Below are 17,070 nucleotides of genomic sequence, written 5' to 3'. Positions count from 1 at the left end.
AGCTTATCATGAGGTATTCTAACTCAGGCAAGCAGAACCTCGAGACTTCCTTAATATTAGAGATTGCACACCAGCTGTTGTTAACAAAGTGACACAAACAACCCCCTTGAGCTGACCTTACACTGTCGTTCTGTCCTGCCGATGCATAGAAAAAACAGCTAGATGTGTATTATCCGTGTCCTTGTTCAGACAAGAAACATTGGATATTCTTCCCCTTGATGCTGTTACTGTTGGCGTGTGACTCACAGTGGCTACTGTACCAATGTGGCAGAGCAAGTGTGTGTGTGGGGGTAGCCTATGTACAGTATCACACCGCCATTATAGAAAGCTGAATTCATTAGATTAATATGTCACAGCAGAATACTGTACTGTGCTCATCTTTCCAGAGAAAGAATGGAGAAGGGGAAATGGATAGAATGTGGGAAGGGGAATGAGGAGGAGTGGGGAGAAATTCAGTAAGGGGGAGAGGAGGGAGTGAGAAGGTGGGGGCAGAGACAAATAAGTGTGCGGTCATGCTGAATACAGTAACAGGAAGGGGCAGAGGGGGAATGGGGAGGAGGAGCAGAACCATGATTCTCTTCTGTAATCCTCTCGACAGAGGCATGAGGCGGGTGATGTGTAACAGAGAGAACGAGAAAGTGAGAGAAGAGAGCGAGACCATGTGTACGAGAGGGTGATGGGAGACAGAGTGACAGTGAGAGAGAAAGAGACTCCACATTGAGACAGAGGATTGCAGGGAAGGAAGAGAGGGGTGGTGGTAGAATCCCTCATTCCAATAGAACAGGAGGAGAGAACCGAGACGGCACAAGGGAGGCATTCTTGCAAGCACAAGTGAACCAGCGATCAGGCTAGCAATCAAAGCACATTTACCAGATAAGGAAATAGGGAGGGAGGAGAGCGAAAGAGAGAGGTCTGAAGGGGGGAATGTGGCATGCTTACGTAGTTTGACAGAGATCGAGTGAGAGAGTGAACCAGAGAGAGTGAGGGAGTGCTGAAAGGAGAGGGAGGAACAAGGAGCGAGACCTAGAGAGAAATAGGTAATCGGAGAGACTGAGCTCAGAACACAAACATAAGGAGGGAGCAAGGAGAGAGAAAGAGCAAAGAGAGGGAGAGAAGAGAGAGATGATGGTTTTCCAGGAGGATAGCCACTCATCCCTGCTCTCTGCGGCAGACATGACTCCAGGCGGAGGACTCTGCTGGAATTAGCCAGAGGGACGATAGAGGACAGCAGGTCTGCAGCACCACTGCCTAAGTGTATGCAGCAAGGCAGCTGATTGAGTGTGTGTGCCGGCGTTTATTTTGCCTTTTTTTTACTGTTTCTTGTAGTGATTGGGGGTGGAGGAGCCAACGTTTCTCATGACAATGAATTTCAGTAAGCAATACAGTGCATGGCAGGAGCTTTATGTGCAAATGTGTCTTTACATCATAGTGTAGTAAATATAGGGAGGATTCAGGCAGTGACAGTCGGTCCTCGAGTTTGAGCGTGTGTGTGTGTGTGTGTGTGTGTGTGACTGTGCGTGGAGGTGAGCAGAGGAGGTGTCAGCTGGGTGCAGTGTGTAGTGTGCTGGGTTAGAGGAGGCAGGGTACAGAGAAGGTACTGAACACAATGCAAGGACAAGAGCTTCACACCGATGGGAGGGAGTGCATCTGAGGTACCAGGACAGCCCTGGGGGTAGGGTGGAGGACAGAGCGAGAGTGGGCAGGGAAGAGCGGGAGTGAGGGGGAGGAGGGAGAGAGAGAGCAAGATCATGGCTGTCACATACAGTAAGCTATAGCATAGATCTGAGTGGTGCAGCAGGGGGAAGACAAGCTTCACTACACAGGGAGGGAGGGGGAGGGAGGGAGGGAGGGAGAGAAGAGGAGAGGCAGAAGGCATCACTCCTCTGCCAGGAAGAGCAGAGCACAACGGGACCGGACCGAGGGAGGGCACACACGTTCACCCCCACACTGTCACTCCCATAGAGAACCATCGGCCAGGTCAACGAGTAGAGGTCAGAAGAAGCTGGTGTGGGACGGGGGCGGATGCGCCCCCTCTGGCTGGGGACCGTCAGGAGCGCTGAGCCCAGGAGGAGGGGGAGGAGGAGCGGGAGGAAGAGGGGGAGAGCCCCGGAGACCCGGTTCCTCCTTAGGCTGAACCTGTCTTTCAATGACCATGGGGGAGTGGACCATTCTGGAGCGGCTGCTCGAGGCTGCTGTCCAGCAACATTCTACCATGATTGGGAGGTAAGACTGTCCTCCTGCCACTCATCACCAGTGTGTAAAAATTGTTTTGTGTGTGTTTTTGAGATGGGAAATGCTTGTGTTTTTTTTTATTGAAAGTGTGTGTGAGTGTGTTGGTGTTTTGGCAGGTAGCCTAGCAGTTTAGAGCATTGGACCAGTAACCGAAAGGTCACCGGTTCGAATCCCCGAGCCGACTAGATGACAAATCTGTCGATGTGCCCTTGAGCAAGGTTCTTAACCTTAATTACTCCTGTAAGTCGCTCTGGATAAGAGCATCTGCTAAATGACAAAAACGTACATGTAAATGCATGTGTGTGTTTGAGTGTTAACTGGGTTGGTGGTATCCCTGAGGACTGTCCCAGCAGTAGCCCCCCCCCCCCCCCCCCCCCCCCCCCCTTCTGTGCCCATCATTAGTTAAGGGATAAGCTAATTGCACATAATCAATAGCTGGTATTACTGGGCATTAGGGCTAATTCAGCCAAGCTCCTGTGTTGATTTCACCTATTGGTCCTGGTATTGATGGAGGGGCAATGGGAGTCTCTAGTAGCAAGGTAGAGGAGGAGGGAGGAGAGACATACTGAGAAAAGAGAGACAGAGGACAGAAATGAAGGTGTGGATGAGAGAGGAGCAGGATGAGATGGAGGAAATTATTCTGAACTTGGCAGAGAGATTGCTTCTTGTGGTTTTGTGTGTTCTGTAGTTACTGGGGTGTAGTGACAGAAGGTTATGCATGAGCAGATTGGAGTCTTATTAGCAGTGGAGACATGTACTGAGAACAAACATACTGTAATGGCAGATTTTTTTCTCTGGCATGTGAAAAATATGCTTCATCGTCTCTCGCCTGCGTGATTAGTCAAATTCAAAGTGTGATTTTCCACCCATTAACCACAATGTGAGTTACTCACATTGGTAAACTGCACTAGTCCCCTGTATGGAAAAATCACACACAATATTTCCATATGCTTGCTTACCCAGTGAAGCATACAGCTATAGGATTTCAGGATTGCAGTACAGTGCAGTAGAGAGGAAGTGTACAACGCTTGGCTACCTGTATTAACATGGAAGCCAGCTGCACTGCTGTGCTCATTAACCTCAACCCCAGGTAGTCCCAAGCAAGGGCAAAGCCTGACCTTCTCTCTCACACAAGCACAGTACAATCACTGCATGTCTGTGTTTGTCTGTTTTTGTGCTTTTGTCTTTTTGTGTGTGTGTTTGTGTGTCTGTGTTTGTCTGTGAATGTGTGTGCACATACATGTTTATCAGAGTATGTGGCTAGAAGGCTATATACAGCAGGCTAAATAGAGACTAAGGGTGACATTTTCCTAGTGCAAAAGCGCTGTGCAAAGTACAAACATGACCATAAACCTCATTATAATCTAGCAGCGCTATTTCATTTGAAACTTTTCTTCCACAATGTGCGTTATGAAGAAGCAACTATTGATGTTTTGCTTAGTTTACTAAACTCAAGTTAAATAGTTGACTAAATAATCAAATCGGAGGGCATTATTTAACTTGAGTTTAGTAAACTGAGCAATACATGAAGTCACCTCTTCATAGCACGTTGTTTAAGAAAGGTTTCAAATGAAATAACGTTGCTAGATTATAATGAGGTTTATGGTAATGTTTGTACTTTGCACAGTACTTTTGGACTATGAAATGTCACAATGTTCATGGTGTTAAATGTAGGTTGTAGTGTAGTATTACTATGGTATTATTATTTCATATTATTCAACATGGTGGATATGAAAAGCAAAAGGAATAATTATAACCACAAATAGGAGCTAAGTGGGATAAGAAATCCAAGTTCAGGCACTTGTGTAGGTCTGCAAGTTGAAAAGCCTTTAATGTGTGGGCGAAGTCCTAATTAAAATCCACCAAGGCGTATCGGCTAACACCTTCATCAGGGTGTGCCAATGGTGGATATGATTTGGGGTCATGCTAAAGTAGATCAAAGTTCTGAAAAATACTGATAAAGTAGACCACACAAACAACCAAACCAAATATGTGAGTGTGTATCTCCCCATGTCTCTAAATGCCATACGATTATGAACAGGATAAGGGATCTGCATTTTCCTCACATCTCCTTTGAGTTTAGATCAAGCCCCTGTCTGGCAACTAGAGTCAATGATTGTCTGTCGGGTGCAAAAGAGGAATACATTCATCAGAGAATGAATCAATGAATGAAAAAACGCCTACAATCATTCAGAAGCAGAGACAACTCTCTCAATGTGTCTGCGGTGTCTGACAGAGAGCATTATTAATGCTGACATGGACTTCTGTTCATGTCTTTTATTCTTAATCTGAGCGCTGCTGTTGATCATGCGCTTTACAGGCCCGACAGAAAGGCTCCCCCATATCAAACATATTTGATGACTAATTCTCCTCAAGCCAAATGTGGGTCCATCTTTTTCATCATTGTCTCCGTCTGTAGTATTTATATATGTGGAGTTAAAGGCATTGAGGTGTTTCCACATTCTATACCAGACATGGTCAGATGACTAAAGTGGTCATGTGAATGGTGACCCTATAGTGCACCACAGATAAGTCTCTTATTATTTGTACATTTTGACGCTCAGTAGCCTACATTCCTCTGGTTTCTCCTGCCGCTAGTGAGGACATGAGGGTGTGTTGTAACTGATACCTTAGTGTTTGGGCCATGTTCAATCTGTTAGTCCTGTCTGTGTGGCCTCTAGATGTTAGCAGTAACCCGATATCTCTGTGGTGGCCCTCTATCAGTCCATTATGCCTGTCTGTCTGTGTGAATTTAGATACTTAATAGCAACTGCAGATGTGGGACTGAGTGTTTAGATACGTACATGGTGCATGTATACAGGGTGATTCTTTAAGCTACTCTACGTGTTGGTGAAGGCCTGGCTGTGAAATTGTTTCACGTGGTCAGACTGCTGTTTCAGAGATGTGGCTCTGCTAGTCATTATACATCAGGGTCAGGTCAGCCATTTTGCACATTCAGTGGTGTATGTAAATGTAGCAGCGGTCTGATTAGAATGCATGTTCATGTATATGTGACAGTTCTGTTATAATCCTGCTGACTAGATTCTCTTATGACTCCAAATCAAGTCTCTGCCCCCCTCCTGCAGTCACTGTGCCTTATACTGTCTGTTTGTCCTAACTGTCCTCTATAGGGTATCTCTCACACACTCCCCCCCCTTTTCTCTGCTTCATTCTGACACACACACACACACACACACACACACACACACACACACACACACACACACACACACACACACACACACACACACACACACACACACACGTCTGTGATCTCTCTTACAAAGCGTTAATGTGCTCTTCCAGGAGAGAAATAAGCCGGGGGGTTCCTGTATTAAATCAGGTTAAACACCTTGCAGGTAAAAGGGAAAGGAAGTGTGTTGATGCATCATTTTCTCCACTGCAATGCTGTAGTGGGGTCAGTGCCAGAGACGAATGGAGCGAGAAAAGAGAGAGAGAATGGAGGACTAGGGGATCAGGGAGAGATTAAACAATGGAAATGAGGGATGGCGGGATGGGAGGAAGGGATAGAGCTGCTGAGGAAAGAGAGGAGTTTGGAACATGAATACATAGAGGAGGGAAGAGGAAAAAGAGGGTAAGTTTCCATCTGCAGAGTATCTGAGTTGGCAGCACAGGTTGTTATCACAATCAGTGGCATGGAGAATCTGTGTCATTACTCAATACACTGGAGATGCTAACTGACCCTACTGCAGAGGAGAGAGCCATACTGGATTGGATACACCCACAGCATCGGGCTACATTTTTATATTTTAGCAGCCACTCTTATCCAGAGCGACTTACAGTAGTGAGTGTATACATTTTCATACTGGTGCCCTGTGGGAATCAAACCCACAACCCTGGCGTTGCAAACACCATGCTCTACCAACTGAGATACATGTGTTTTTCAGACATATTTTATTTAAAACATTCTCAATATTTGATACAAAATAAGACAGCTGTTACATATAGTTAGTATTTGCTTCTTTCACATAGTCCCATATTCACAGAGGAGAATAGTGATGCCATACAATATTCACCAACTAGCTCAAACACTAAGGGAGAGACGGAGGGAGAGGGAGGGAGAGATATGCTCTTTCAGTGTGTAGCTAGTAGCTAGTGTGTTGTAATGTAATGCAGCTCTCTAATCTCTGTGCTTGGTCAGGTCTTCATTATGTGCTGCCATAAGCAATTAGCTGTGTCTTATTACGGAGACATGCTCCGTATGAGATGAAATAACATTTTCACTCTGGGTGTCCAGTATGTGTGGCTGAATATTATGTGACTGCTCTCTGTTTTTGTGCCCTTGGTGTTTGTTCACTGTCCATAATGTATTTGCATTTCTGCTAGTTCTGGCTGTATGCAGGCCTATGTGTGAGTACTCGTGGGGGGAGCTAGTATGTGTTTGAGGGGTACAGTGTATGTATGCATAGCATGTGAGATCATGACCTAGTGTATACATGAGTCTGTGAGCATCATCAGCGTGTGTTCGTATATGTGTATGCATATGTGTCAGTGTGTGTGTGTGTGTACGTTTGTGTGTATGAGCTGGTGTGTGGGTGTTTTCCCTGTGCATCTGGGGTCAGTGCTCAGGGCCGGTGCAGCCTCTGGAGGCTGGCAGCAGCAGCTGCTGTGTGGATGAATGTGTGAGAGCCTTTAGAAGAGCCAGGGCCTGGATGTCCAGCCAACACACCAACTACTACAGGAGCTACCATAGTCTACCATGCCAGACCTCCAAAACCACGTCGTTGTCACGGCCTGGTTCGCGACGAGGCTGCCATAGACCTAACACTGGAGCTGCTAAAACGGATTACACAGCCTACACATCAGCTAATCTAAAGTATACTGTAGAAGGAATGCAGCAGAGCTGCAGAGAGTTTAGAGGCTACACATAAAATTAATTGCCTATACTGTAAAGACTTCCTGGCCATTCAGCATTACTAACACACCATTGCTTGTATAAACCACCATTCAATAGACACTGGCTCTACACTTAGTGTACTTGCTGTTTCTATACCTTTCAGCATTAGTGTAGGAGTTCTAAGAGCCTGCTCTGATTCATGACTGTGACATCATCCTAGACCAAAGATAGCTAGAGATTCAATTATCCACTTGGGCTGCAATCAGACATGCTCTTTAGCTGGATGATTGGGTCTCCAATCAGAGACCTGGCTGTGGTGGTTTACATCACATTCCATACCAGCCAAGAACGCCTTCCTCACTGGTACATTCATCTGGACAGGCTGTTTCTATAGTAACTCACAACTGTGTATATGTGCACATTTGATGCAATATCCTCATTCAGGGATGATTCATCGCCATGATTATTGGTGAATTTTGACACATACGGTATGAGAAAATGTATATCATTTTATTGACCTTGAAAGTATGTTTTGGTCACAGTGGGGCAAATTGTCTGGTTTTCTAGGACTCAGTGTGAGATTGACTGATGTAAGACATGATGTAAGACATGTTCCAGCCAGTCTTGCTGTAAGTGATCTGAGGCTGGAGCGTTGATGGTGTTGTACAGAGCTGTGTAGATGTGGTGCTTGGATCCCATCCTGGATCTTCTGAACCAGTTCAACCAGTTCAAGCAATGGCCTCGAGTAAATTACGCCATTGGCTTGATTGAAGAGCTTCCAAAACAAGCAGGAGAACTTCTAATGATCGTCGAACATCTTTTTGATCATTTGTAGTGGGATATTCAGATGGTGAGGGCCTAAGGGCCTTCCTGCCTTCCTGCTCTAATGTATGGGCCCTCTCTCTGCAGGATTTAACTGATGTTTCTAGATGACCTTTTTCCACTGCTTTCTGCTAATGCAGCAATCTACTTCATGCTGATTATCCTGTTCTACAGCAGAATACCACACACACACACACACACACACACACACACACACACACACACACACACACACACACACACACACACACACACACACACACACACACACACACGGCAATCCCAAACCATGTAACACCTACACCCAAACAGTCCAACACCTGAATAAACCAACAGCTCAGGACCGCAGTAAAACTCACTGTGCAACACCATCACGTACCCCCTGTCAAACATTGCAGGCAAAGCAACCCTGTGAATTCTGCAGAGCCTAATACATGAGAGGGAAACGTAATGACCTGTGCCTTTCCCGGGAAATACAGAACATGAAAATATTTGCAACTATTCAGTACAAGAATACATGAAACATGAGGCATAATGAACACATCTGTAATGTTGATTATGGGTTAGTTAGAAACCATACGGTCCTATGCCGTGGACGTGTGAACAGACAGCTTGTGTAGTGTAGCAAAGGTGCAGCGCAGGGCCCGCCCCTCTGATGCAGCACACAGCAGGTGTTTGAATGATGATGACAGTTACTCGTTGTGACAGCAGGACCTGGACCAGGCTGCACCAAGGGAACTGCTGCAACACAAACTCACTCAGAGCATCTCTGTGACGACTTGACAGAGGCTCTGTCACACGCAGACTCCTTCATTGTTGAGATACATACAGAAGCTTGTCTTGTTCTATTATCCGTTCAATACATTGACAGGGCAATCAGCTGCTGCAGCTGTGTAGATTCTCACATTTCAAAACCCAGAGATACAGTAAGGTTCTTTGCCATTAGCTTTATGGAACAGGACACAATATGCTCTCATCTAGCAGTGTCTGTCAAATGCCTTGCTAAGAAACATCAATACTCTCACTTTCAGTCAAACCATCAAGGAGACAAACACTTACAGTGCATTCGGAACGTTTTCAGACCCCTTATTTTGTTACATTGCAACCTTATTCTAAAATGGATTTAATTATTATTTGTCCTCCTCAATCTACACACAATACCCCATAATGACAAAGTGAAAACAGGTTCTTAGAAATGTTTGTTTTATGAATTCATGAGTATTCAGACCCTTTGCTATGAGACTCGAAATTGAGCTCAGTTGCATCCTGTTTCCATTGATCATCCTTGATATGTTTCTACAACTTGATCGGAGTCCACCTGTGGTAAATTCAATTGATTGTACATGATTTGGAAAGTCACACACTTGTCTATATAAGGTCCCACAGTTGACAGTGCATGTCAGAGCAAAAACCAAGCCATGAGGTTAAAGGAATTGTCCGTAGAGCTTCGAGACAGGATTGTGTTGAGGCACAGATTTGGGGAAAGGTACCATTTTTTTCCTGCCGCATTGAAGGTCACCAAGAACACAGTGGCCTCCATCATTATTAAATGAAAGAAGTTTGGAAGCACCAAAACTCATCCTAGAGCTGGCCGCTCGGGCCAAACTGAGCAATCGGGGGAGAAGGGCCTTGGTCAGGGAGGTGACCAAGAACCCAATGGTCACTCTGACAAAACTCCAGAGATCCTCTGTGGAGATGGGAGAACCTTCCAGAAGGACAACCATCTCTGCAGCACTCCACCAATCAGGCCTTTATGGTAGAGTGGCCAGACGGAAGCTATTCCTCAGTACATGACAGCCCGCTTGGAGTTTGCCAAAAGGCACCTAAAGGACTCTCAGACCATGAGAAACAAGATTCTCTGGTCTGATGAAACCAAGATTGAACTCTTTGGCCTGAATGCCAAGCGTCACGTCTGGACGAAACCTGTCACCATCACTACGGTGAATTATGTTGGTGGCAGCATCATGCTGTGGGGATGTTTTTCAGTGGCAGGGACTGGGAGACTAGTCAGGATTGAGGGGAAGATGAATGGAACAGAGAGATCCTTGATGAAAACCTGCTCCAGAGTGCTCAGGACCTCGGACTGCAAGGACCTGATGCCGGAGATGAGAAGCAGGTATGGGGAGTCAAACATTTATTCAGGAACAGACATGGAACACGACAGGAACAGCGTCAACACACGGGTAAACAAGATCATATGACGAACAATCCCGACGCACGGAACAGAGCTAGGAAACAGACAGATATAGGGAAGGAAATTACACAGGTAATTGAGTCCACGTGAGTCCAATGAGCGCTGATGCGCGTGATGGGGAAAGGCAGGTGTGCGTACTGAAAGTGTTGGGGAGTGTGGTGCTCTCGAGCGACAGAGGGAGGAAGAGCGGGAGCAGGCGTGACACAGACTGGGGCGACAGTTCACCTTCCAACAGGACAACCACCCAAAGTACACAGCCAAGACATTAATGATGTCGCTCTTGCTGCTGGTGATTCTCTGATCCACCTCTACGCAGACGACACTATTCTGTATACTTCTGGCCCTTCTTTTGACACTGTGTTAACAACCCTCCAGGCGAGCTTCAATGCCGTACAGCTCTCCTTCCGTGGCCTCCAATTGCTCTTAAATACAAGTAAAACTAAATGCATGCTCTTCAATCGATCACTGCCTGCACCTGCCCGCCTGTCCAACATCACTACTCTGGACGGCTCTGACTTAGAATATGTGGACAACTACAAATACCTAGGTGTCTGGTTAGACTGTAAACTCTCCTTCCAGACTCACATCAAACATCTCCAATCCAAAGTTAAATCTAGAATTGGCTTCCTATTCCGCAACAAAGCATTCTTCACTCATGCTGCCAAACATACCCTTGTAAAACTGACCATCCTACCAATCCTCGACTTCGGTGATGTCATTTACAAAATAGCCTCCAAAACCCTACTCAATAAATTGGATGCAGTCTATCACAGTGCCATACGTTTTGTCACCAAAGCCCCATATACTTCCCACCACTGCGACCTGTACACTCTCGTTGGCTGGCCCTCGCTTCATACTCGTCGCCAAACCCACGGGCTCAAGGTCATCTACAAGACCCTGCTAGGTAAAGTCCCCCCTTATCTCAGCTCGCTGGTCACCATAGCAGCACATACCTGTAGCACGCGCTCCAGCAGGTATATCTCTCTGGTCACCCCCAAAACCAATTCTTCCTTTGGCCGCCTCTCCTTCCAGTTCTCTGCTGCCAATGACTGGAACGAACTACAAAAATCTCTGAAACTGGAAACACTTATCTCCCTCACTAGCTTTAAGCACCAGCTGTCAGAGCAGCTCATAGATTACTGCACCTGTACATAGCCCATCTATAATTTAGCCCAAACAACTACCTCTTTACCTACTGTATTTATTTATTTATTTTGCTCCTTTGCACCCCATTATTTCTATCTCTACTTTACACTTTCTTCCACTGCAAACCAACCATTCCAGTGTTTTTTTACTTGCTATATTGTATTTACTTCGCCACCATGGCCTTTTTTATATTTTTATTTATTTATATATATATTTTATATATTTTGTTTGCCTTCACCTCCCTTATCTCACCTCACTTGCTCACATTGTATATAGACTTATTTTTCACTGTATTATTGACTGTATGTTTGTTTTACTCCATGTGTAACTATGTGTTGTTGTATGTGACGAACTGCTTTGCTTTATCTTGGCCAGGTCGCAATTGTAAATCAGAACGTGTTCTCAATTTGCCTACCTGGTTAAATAAAGGTGAAATAAAAATAAATAAATAAATAAAAGACAATGCAGGAGTGGCTTCGGGACAAGTCTCTGAATGTCCTTGTGTGGCCCAGACTTGAACCCAATCGAACATGTCTAGAAAGACATGAAAATAGCTGAGCAGCGATGCTCCCCATCCAACCTGACAGAGATTGAGAGGATCTGCAGAGAAGAATGGGAGAAACTCCCCAAATACAGGTGTGCCAAGCTTGTAGCGTCATACCCAAAAAGACTTGCGGCTGTAATCGCTGCCAAAGGTGCTGAGTACAAAGTACTGAGTAAAGGGTCTGAATACTTACATAAATGTGTTATTTCAGTTTGGGATTTTTTATACATTTGCAAATATTTCTAAAAAACAGTTTTTGCTTTGTCATTATGGGGTATTGTGTGTACATTGACGAGGAAAAAAACTATTTAATCAATTTAAGAATAAGGCTGTAACGTAACAAAATGTGGAAAAGTGAAGGGGTCTGAATACTTTCTGAATGCACCTGTACATGTGTAGTGCATGTGTGGCTGTGTGTCTGAGTAGCTGTGTGTCTGTGTGTGTGTAGTGCATGTATGGCTGTGTGTCTGTATGGCTATGAGTCTGCGCGTGTAATTGTGTATCTGCTTGTGTAATTCCCTGCATACATGTGTGTTCTATAAGAGTGGAAGTGTGTGCAAATGTTCATGTACACGGCATTGAACCTCTGAAACACTAAAGGTGTAGAAATCTCTTCTGTTTTATTTTCAAACACACTGAGAGGCAGTGTGGCGTACACACAGCTGCTCCAAACACAGACGACCAGACACACATGCCACCTCACACAAGCAAGGGATACACAGGGAATACACACACACACTCACACACACACACACACACACAGTACATGCACACACATATACACACACACACAGTACATGCACACTCACATACACATACAAAAATAAACACGCATGCTCATATGCAAACACATACACATGCCCATGTGAGGCCCAGGTGGTGTGAGAACAGTCCTGCAGCAGCATGCAACTCTATTTAAAGTCTGTACCATAGTACCACATGTTCTGCCTGCTCTGCTGCCCGGCTAGGAATCTGTTCCATCACATCTGCCTGTCTTTCCCCCTGATTTAGCATGTTTGTCTCACTTTACATCTGCCTGTCTGTCTACATTCCTAAGGTTTCTGTATCTTCTCACGCCTCACACACAGTTCTTGTTTCTCTCACTCCTTCATCCCTCCATCCCTTGCTCTCTTCTCCTTTCTCTCCCTGAGCCTCCGCTCTGACTGGATCAGTAGGGGGTTGCTGTGGTAACCGGCCACTGAGAGTGGGTGTGGGGGGAGGTGGGGCTAATTTTAAAGACACACCAGGGTCTCCTTTGACACTGCACTATGAAAAAACTAGGAGAGGGAGAGCACAAAAGAGATGGAGTGTGAGGGACAGAGAGAAAAGGACATAGAGAGAGATGTAAAGAGAGAGGGAGTGAGAGAGAGATTAAAAATGGCAGCATATGTATTCTGCAGTGCTAAAGATGTGAATTGAACAGCCACTGGTAGCTGCCTCTTCCACGTAAATGGAGGCTATCTGAGCTGCTTAGCTACAGTAAAATGAGGGTCTGCATCTTCTGAGGAACTCTACAACCTGCTGCTCCAAATTAAGTGCACACACTCAATCAATGTCCCATTGAACACTTCACCATCAGTCAAACCAATAATATGGGCAAAATAATCAATACACAGGAAGGGCGGGAGAGGACATGAGGGGCGGGGCATTGCTTTAGGATAGCACTAGCAGTGAATTTTAAACATCGCTGATGTCATTTGGTTGACATTTTCACTGATGCCAGTGGTGCATATTGAGGTACATAAACCATGTTTAGGTGAGGAAGCATTGATGAAGTATAGTAGCCTATTTAATGGGGTTTAGATCGTCTGTGTGTGTGTGGATGTAGTAGTACTGGGTAGATTGAGGAGGAGTGGGATTAAGCTCTCAGCACGTCTCCACAGGCAGAGCTGAGAGGGAGAGAGCTCATCTCTTATCTGTCTGCTGTTGAAAAATGAATGGAGATGCTGGCTGGATAGGAGACAGGAGGGTTACGCTCAGCCAGCAACATGATGGATATTCATGCAGGGTTCCACATGTTCATTATCCACAGAAATGACTGAGACTATCTCTCCTCTCCTACCTTTCTTCGTTTCACACTGCAGCAGCTGAGGGATTCGTGCACACACATGCACTCACGGGCACACACGCATTCACACACACACGCACACACACACAGAGAGAGCGACCACTACACACATCTGATCGAACTTGTCCTTGGTGTGAGAGCTACTTTTGTCTCCATTTATATGCTGTGGTTGAGCAGAGGTACATATAAAACACAGCCTTTATTGGCTTAAGACAAATGATGTCACTCTAACTCACACATGACTAAAGCCAAAGCCAACCTGCAAACATATTAGCTTTGGCTTTCAATTAATGATAACAGACGAGTAACATGTCTAATTAATCATGTCAATATCCCAGTACTTACAATGATTATTTGTTCTACTCTGTGTCACATTTGACTAGGGTTGCAAAACTTTCAATAAATTCCCTGGTTGGAGGATTCCCAGAATCAGGAGGAAATAGGTACGAAATCCGAAATCCTCCAACCAGGATGACTGTGAAACCAGGACATTTATTGAAACATCCCAGAATTGTGCAACCCTAGCTACATTTAACACTCCTCTTAACGCCTAACCGACATTGTGTCTTCCCCACCCCTCTCTCTTTCCCTCTCTCCAGGATCCTGCTGACTGTAGTAGTGATCTTCCGTATTTTGATAGTAGGTATAGTGGGTGAAAAGGTCTATGAGGACGAGCAGATAATGTTCATCTGCAACACTATGCAGCCGGGCTGCAACCAGGCCTGCTACGACAAGGCCTTCCCCATATCCCACATCCGCTTCTGGGTCTTCCAGATCATCTTGGTGTGTACGCCCAGCCTGTGCTTCATCACCTACTCTGTGCACCAGTCCGCCAAGCAGCGTGACCGCAGTTACTCCATGCTGCACCCCTACATAGACCATGGTCATGCAAGTCACCACAGTCGCGGAGGCGACCACCACGCCCGCAAGCTGCGCAACATCAACGGTATCCTGGTGCAGAACCCCGACAGCGGCAAGGAGGAGCAGGACCTGGAGGTCAAGGAGATCCCCAACGTGTCCCGGGGGCTCACGCAGGCCAAGAGCGCCAAGGTGCGGCGGCAGGAGGGCATCTCCCGATTCTACGTCATCCAGGTGGTGTTTCGTAACGTGCTGGAGATCGGCTTCCTGGCAGGCCAGTACTTCCTGTATGGCTTCAACGTGCCAGGGATGTTTGAGTGTGACCGTTACCCCTGTGTGAAGGAGGTGGAGTGTTACGTGTCACGCCCCACAGAGAAGACGGTGTTCCTGATCTTCATGTTTGCGGTGAGCGGCATCTGTGTGCTGCTCAACCTGGCCGAGCTCAACCACCTGGGCTGGAGGAAGATCAAGACGGCCGTCAGGGGTGTTCAGGCCCGCAGGAAGTCCATCTGTGAGGTGCGTAAGAAGGACGTATCGCATGTGTCCCAGGCCCCCAACCTGGGCAGGACCCAGTCCAGTGAGTCAGCCTATGTCTGACAGAGGCTCCTCCACATGGGGGGTCCTGGACCTCTGGACCGAGCACAGATTTCTCTGGAGAGGACGAACACTCAACCCAGCTCCCCCCACCCTGAGGGGCACTGACTTAACACTGCAACATTATTCAGGGGTGCAGGGGGACTTCACATGGCCATACTGGAGGATTATTGGAGAGAAGAGCTTTTTGGACTCTACAGGAGAGAGAAAGTACCTACAGTACATGGCAGTTGAGGTGCTAACTAAAGTTAGATTTAAACTGTTGGGAGAGTTGTGCCTTCCAAGAGAACACACTGGATAAAGAGGAGATGGAACTAATTACTGTAAGAATATGAATTAATGATAGTTCAAATTAAGAAATAAGTCTCACATAAAATATATTATCTTTGCCTTTGTGAGAGGTCAAACGTTGTCCCTTCATTTATTTAAGTATGTGTGCATATGCAAGAACGTATGTGTGAGCATGCATGCGCATGTGTGTGTGTGTGTGTGTGCGCAAGAGATAAGGCAGTGTGTATGTCCTTTGTTCTGCAGAGTCAGAGCAGAGACGATGGGTGAAGTTGAGTTGCTGAGGGAAAGGAAACATTCCTTCTTTCCGTTATTTTCCTTCCCTGCGGCAGCTCCACTACAAGGAGGAGCCAAGCAGAGGAGATGCACCTTTTATCATCCCCTTAGAAACCCAGAAAATAATGCTTTAAAATGTTTTAAAAAATCAACACCAAAACTATACCTCAGCACAAACTGGAACCCCTGTCCCCCCGTCCCCCCTCCCTGCACTAGCATTCCTCCCATAGCTCCTGTCCCCCCGTCCCCCCTCCCTGCACTAGCATTCCTCCCATAGCCCCCGTCCCCCCATCGCTGTATTATGCATTATTTTATAAAACTGACTACAGTATGAAGCACTAAAGGAATGAATGGGATTCCAACCAGACGTTATTTCTCCATTACACAGGAAACAGAAGTATTTACTCACAGAACATTTTAACGTTTAACCCACAACTTTTTGCTTTACTATCGAATTTGGTGCCATATTTCCAAGTTACTGTAAATAATTGAATGTAATAATAATTGCATAATGCCAGCTTATTCCCCTATGAGGCATGGGTGGGTGGGGGAATGGCGGTGTTGGGTTGGGTGCTGGGATTTGGGTGGTGCTGGAGATGAATCATAGATTGCCAGCTTTAAGCATATATCATATTAATGTGCTCTTTGTTAAGCTTTTGTTCTATAATGGAAATTGTAAGTTCCAAAAAAGTATTTTCCCTCCTATGGACTTTGAAAAAGGCATGTTACTGAAGCATTAATAGAATGGATAGATTGTGTTATGACATGTAATAAAAAAAGAGACTGTTTCATTTATTTGCATCCTGCTCCTGTGACATGTAATAATCAGCATGTATTAAGATTAAAAATGATATATGAGATGTGAACATGGCACCCTGTAATGGGGATATGAGGAGCGAATATTGGAAAGGCTCCAGAATTGCAGCAATAATATTAATAATATATTGCAGAAAAAAATGAATGAATAAATATATAAATATCAAAAAGCCTCATATTTTCTGCTGAAGTGTGTGTGCAGGCTATGAGAATAAGACTAGGGCACAAGGTTAAAATCACATCAAGAGAACAGTTTCAGACATTGAGTAGCAAAAACTGAAAATGTTTACGTGGAAACATTTTAAGTGGAAATCAACATAAAACAGCACATTTATGGACACTGATGACAAGATATACAGTACGATGGATACTTT

The 17,070-nt window shown here is 45.5% G+C and overlaps 1 protein-coding gene across 1 annotated transcript; it reads left to right on the top strand.

Annotated features, from left to right (window-relative positions):
* Nucleotides 1-532: 532 nt before the first annotated feature.
* On the top strand, nucleotides 533-16,866 carry LOC129868553 (gap junction delta-2 protein-like). The gene is made up of 2 exons (XM_055942648.1): nucleotides 533-2,223; nucleotides 14,464-16,866. Exons 1-2 carry the CDS (start codon nucleotides 2,147-2,149, stop codon nucleotides 15,317-15,319), a joined length of 933 nt encoding a protein of 310 aa, XP_055798623.1. The 5' UTR covers nucleotides 533-2,146; the 3' UTR covers nucleotides 15,320-16,866.
* Nucleotides 16,867-17,070: the final 204 nt, after the last annotated feature.

Source organism: Salvelinus fontinalis, chromosome 13 (genome assembly GCF_029448725.1).
Source record: "Salvelinus fontinalis isolate EN_2023a chromosome 13, ASM2944872v1, whole genome shotgun sequence".
Classification (NCBI taxonomy): domain Eukaryota; kingdom Metazoa; phylum Chordata; class Actinopteri; order Salmoniformes; family Salmonidae; genus Salvelinus; species Salvelinus fontinalis.
Note: the sequence above shows the minus strand (reverse complement) of the source record. Positions and strands in the feature narration are given on the sequence as shown.

Excerpts from the sequence above, each read along its gene's own strand:
- LOC129868553 (XM_055942648.1), top strand. The coding sequence starts at position 2,147 with ATGACCATGGGGGAGTGGACCATTCTGGAGCGGCTGCTCGAGGCTGCT. Across the intron at positions 2,224-14,463 it reads CATTCTACCATGATTGGGAG|GATCCTGCTGACTGTAGTAG; the intron begins GTAAGACTGTCC and ends CCCTCTCTCCAG.